Source organism: Tupaia chinensis, unplaced genomic scaffold, assembly GCF_000334495.1.
Source record: "Tupaia chinensis unplaced genomic scaffold, TupChi_1.0 Scaffold000226_1, whole genome shotgun sequence".
NCBI classification, from domain to species: Eukaryota; Metazoa; Chordata; class Mammalia; order Scandentia; family Tupaiidae; genus Tupaia; species Tupaia belangeri.
The window spans coordinates 7,919,059-7,923,167 of record NW_006159701.1 but is presented as its reverse complement, the minus strand read 5'-3'; the positions used below and the strand labels follow the sequence as shown (position 1 = coordinate 7,923,167).

At 48.7% G+C, this 4,109-nt stretch overlaps 1 protein-coding gene across 1 annotated transcript in view; it reads left to right on the top strand.

Moving 5' to 3' along the window:
• The window catches only part of ALDH2 (aldehyde dehydrogenase 2 family member), a 22,734-nt gene that overhangs the window by 6,223 nt on the left and 12,402 nt on the right, over window positions 1-4,109 (top strand). The window contains exons 4-7 of the mRNA XM_027771642.1: window positions 760-871; window positions 1,633-1,761; window positions 2,198-2,311; window positions 3,970-4,072. Of these exons, the coding sequence (XP_027627443.1) occupies window positions 760-871; window positions 1,633-1,761; window positions 2,198-2,311; window positions 3,970-4,072 (458 nt within the window). The remainder of the gene's footprint in view (window positions 1-759; window positions 872-1,632; window positions 1,762-2,197; window positions 2,312-3,969; window positions 4,073-4,109) is intronic.

The window sequence follows — 4,109 nt, the reverse complement described above, 5'->3', positions numbered from 1 at the left end:
TCGCCCAGCTCTGATTTTCTTTGCTTGGCTGTCTCCTGTGTCTCTGTAGTCTAGTTAATGCGCTTCCCAATGGCTGGAGTCAATGGGTTTCTGGGTTTCTGGCACTGTCTGATCTTAGGACAGTTCTCTGCATACAAGAAATGCTAGCATTTGATGGGTCTGTATTTTTTTCCACCAGACTTTGTTCATAGTTCTCAGATAATAATTCCTAGGCATCAGCCTCAGAAAGCCTACTTGAATAGGTTGGAAGTGGGTCTCTAGAATTTGGTGGTGTTTTTGCAAGTGTCCAAGTGATCCTGAGGCTTAAAAGTTATCTACGGGCCAGCAGATGGCATAATGGCTATGTTGCTGGACTCCCATGAAGTCGACCACGGTTCGAGTCCTGGACCCAGTGACTTAAACTCACGCCAGGCGCATGTGCGTGTGTGCCCAAGATCCCAAGAGGAGAATAAAGGAGAAGGGATTGTGGCATGGCCATTCCCCCTGGAGGGTGATTTCTCACTTTCTATCCATCTCTGTCTTTTTGGCAAGTGCATGCGCCCTATAGCAAAAACCTCTCCAAGAAAAAAAAAAAAGTTAGTTACCTAGGATGGATGATTGTGACTCTAGCCACTATTTAAGTCTCCCTAGGAATACACCAAAAGAAAGAGCAGTTATCTGAAAGATCCAATTATATCAGTTTGAATCTTCTCATTCTTCTAGGGTTTGCAGGATCCCTGACTGTCACTGATTAAAGCTTGGACTTTTCTTTTCTTAAAGGTATTATGCTGGCTGGGCTGATAAATACCATGGGAAAACCATTCCCATCGATGGGGACTTCTTCAGCTATACCCGCCATGAACCCGTGGGGGTGTGTGGGCAGATCATTCCGGTGAGTGACCGCCTATCCAAAGGTTTATCAAGAAGGCCATGAGATTTGGCTGTCTCAGACTGGGTTGTTGCCAAGGTCGAGGTTTTTTTTTTGTTTGTTTGTTTTTGTTTTTAAGAATTATTTTTATTTCTTCTTTCTTCTCTTTCTTTCCTTCCTTCTTTTCCTTCTCTCCCTTTCTTTTCCTTCCTTCCCTCCCTCCTTCCCTCTCTCTTTCTTTCTTTCTTTCTTTAAATTTGACTAGATAGGGACAGAGTAAGGGGTCAGGGGAGTGAGAAAGCAAGCCTCCAGGACCAGGACTTTAATCATAGTCAGCCATGTAGGAGTCCAGCGCCTGTAACCACCATGCCACTTGAGGCAAGGTGGAAGTTCTGTGGGTAGTGGTTGAGAACGTGGGCTTTGAGGAAGCCATCCTGGGTTTAATTCCAAACCTTTCCACTTGCCAGTTCCATGACCTTGGACAAGTCACGTGTCCCTCTAAGACTCAGTTTCCTCATCTGAAAAGTGGAAATGATCATAATGTCTATTTTAGGGAGGTCCCAAGAAGGGCTTAGCATGGTCTCTAGTACATAAAAGCACTAGTAAGTGGAGTGGCTTGGCTGTTATCACCCAGGGCCTGCTTCATTTGTCTTAAATTTATGATCAAGTTGCTGGGGGACACACAGGATTCAGGGAATGCGGTGTTCTCCAAGGCCACTTTCTCCTCTCTGGTGTGGCTCTCTGGGGAAGGCTTGGATTTCAGGAGCAGCTGTTGTTTGTTGTAGTGGAACTTCCCCCTCCTGATGCAAGCGTGGAAACTGGGCCCAGCCTTGGCGACTGGAAATGTGGTTGTGATGAAAGTAGCTGAGCAGACGCCCCTCACCGCCCTGTATGTGGCCAACCTGATCAAGGAGGTATGTGTCTTATGTCCATCTTGACCTCTAAATGCACTTGTGTAGGCTTGCTCTAAAGGGGTCCTCAGGAGGTACCCCCAAATGCGGGAAAGGGGGTTGTGGTGCCCCACCATCACCATGCTTGAACCAATGTGCTTCCTTCCTCCCCATTTCCTACATTAAGCTTCACTGCAAAATCACAGTGAACAAGTGAACAGTGAAAACATTGTTCTCAGTGACTGTTGTAGGGAGGGGAGCAATAGCCACAGGCAACCCCAGGAAATGGCCTTTGTGTTCATTCCATTGAGAATTCTTGTGCAGTGCCCCTAAATTGACTTCTGCTTATGGGTGTCCTTAGTACATTGCCTTTGCCTCTCACAAAAGGGGTGTACTTTCCTTGCTCAGGCTCTTTGGTGCAGAAGGATGACCCACCTGTCCCCTGGCTCTTTGCCCATAGGCCGGCTTTCCCCCTGGCGTGGTCAATATTGTTCCTGGATTTGGTCCTACTGCCGGGGCTGCTATCGCCTCCCATGATGATGTGGACAAGGTGGCGTTCACAGGCTCCACTGAGGTAAAGCATCCCTGTCCCCTGAGCTTGCATGGCACTTGGCTCAGGCTACTGCACTCAAAGGATGACACATCCGAGATGAGCTGCTGGTATCATGGGTAGAGTCCCTGCCCCCAGGACTCACCTCATAGCTAAAGTAAGGAACCCTGCTCATGCCAGGAGTGATGGAGCAGGGTGCTCCTCCTGGGGTCTGATTGCCGTGGGTGGGGGCTGGTACCCTGTGCAAGGAGGCCAGCACTGAGTAGACTTCACAGAGCCCAGAGTTGACCACCTTCCCAAAGTCAAAGCTCCTTAGTCATGTTAGGCTCCTTGACCGGCACTGTCATTCTGGTTAAAGACTGTGGGCTTCAGTAGAACATGAGTTCAAATCCTGACTTTGCCATTATGATGTGAGGTTATTCACCGAATGTCTTTGAAGCCCTATTAATATTCTATAAAATGAAGATGGCAATATCTTTGTGGTAGAGACAGGAAGAGCCACGCAGTGGAGAAGACAATGAGCTCTGGAGTCAGAGTAGCTGTTTGAGCAGCACTTAGCTGTGTGACCTTGGGCAAGTCACTTAGGCTTCCGCAGCTTTCATTTTTCCATCTGTAAAATGGGGATAATAACCACCATGCCCACAGGGTTGGAGTGAGTGTGACTGACATGAAGCCTGTGGAGTTACCCAGAATGTCTGCTCGGTAAGTGAATAAATGAATGAATGAGTATTGTTAGGTTGCTCATGCCAGGCACCAAAGAGACAGAGACAAATTGAGATAATCTGGTGATTCCTTAAATATAATCTCCTTGGGAACAGGGAGGAAATTCCTTCTAAAGAGGTGCACTTCTTGTCCCTGAAAACTTGGAAGGCTTCTTCACATGATGACCAAGAAGGAGCACTACGTAATGAAACACTTCCAGCTGCGTGGAATAAAGACACCCTAAAGCATTCAGTCTGCATGTTGCAATGGCGGCTCTGGGAATGCAGAGTAGTGGCTGCGACCATGTGTCAGTTCTTGCTTTGCTTAGTCTCCCCCAGATTTAATGCTAATAAATGATGCTGAGAACCTCCCAGAGGGGATGTTTTCCTGACGTGGATACATGTATTCATTCAACCAAGAACTCCAGGGGCAGCTGTGTGCCAGGCTTAGGAGTATAGCGGGCACTATCCTTTCCTTCCCAGAGTGCACCGCATGCTGTGAACCACTCAGACACCATGTCTGGATAGGTCTGAACCAGTGCAAGCAGCAGGCTGCCCCAGTGTGAATTCTGATCCCACACTGGCCAGCTGTGTGACCTTGGGCAAGTGACTCGGCTACTCTGAGCCTCAGCTGCCACATTTTAAAGTCAAGAAGAGTTGCCCTTCCTCCGAGGTGATTGTGAGGATTGAACTGAGTGCACACAAAGCTGTCGGCACAGTCCCTGATGTGGAGGTGGCCCTTGGCGTGTAGAAGCCACATGACAACTCAGCTCATACTGTTATTGTCGTTGGTGTCCTAGATGCTCGATGAGAGGGGCAGTGATGGTATGTGAATGGCTAGATATGGTGACATTCTTGAGGTTTCTTGTAATCTAGCTACATCCCCAATTTGTGGAGTCCTGCGCTCAGGGTCCATGGAGAGTATTTGGTTCCCCCTCACAGCCCCACTGAGAGCTTGTCCCCATTTCTTCATCCCTGCAGGTCGGCCACCTCATCCAGATTGCTGCAGGGAAGAGTAATCTCAAGAGGGTGACGCTGGAGCTGGGGGGCAAGAGCCCCAACATAATCATGTCGGACGCTGACAGTGAGTGGGGGGGGGGGGGCCCCCGCACGGCACGGGC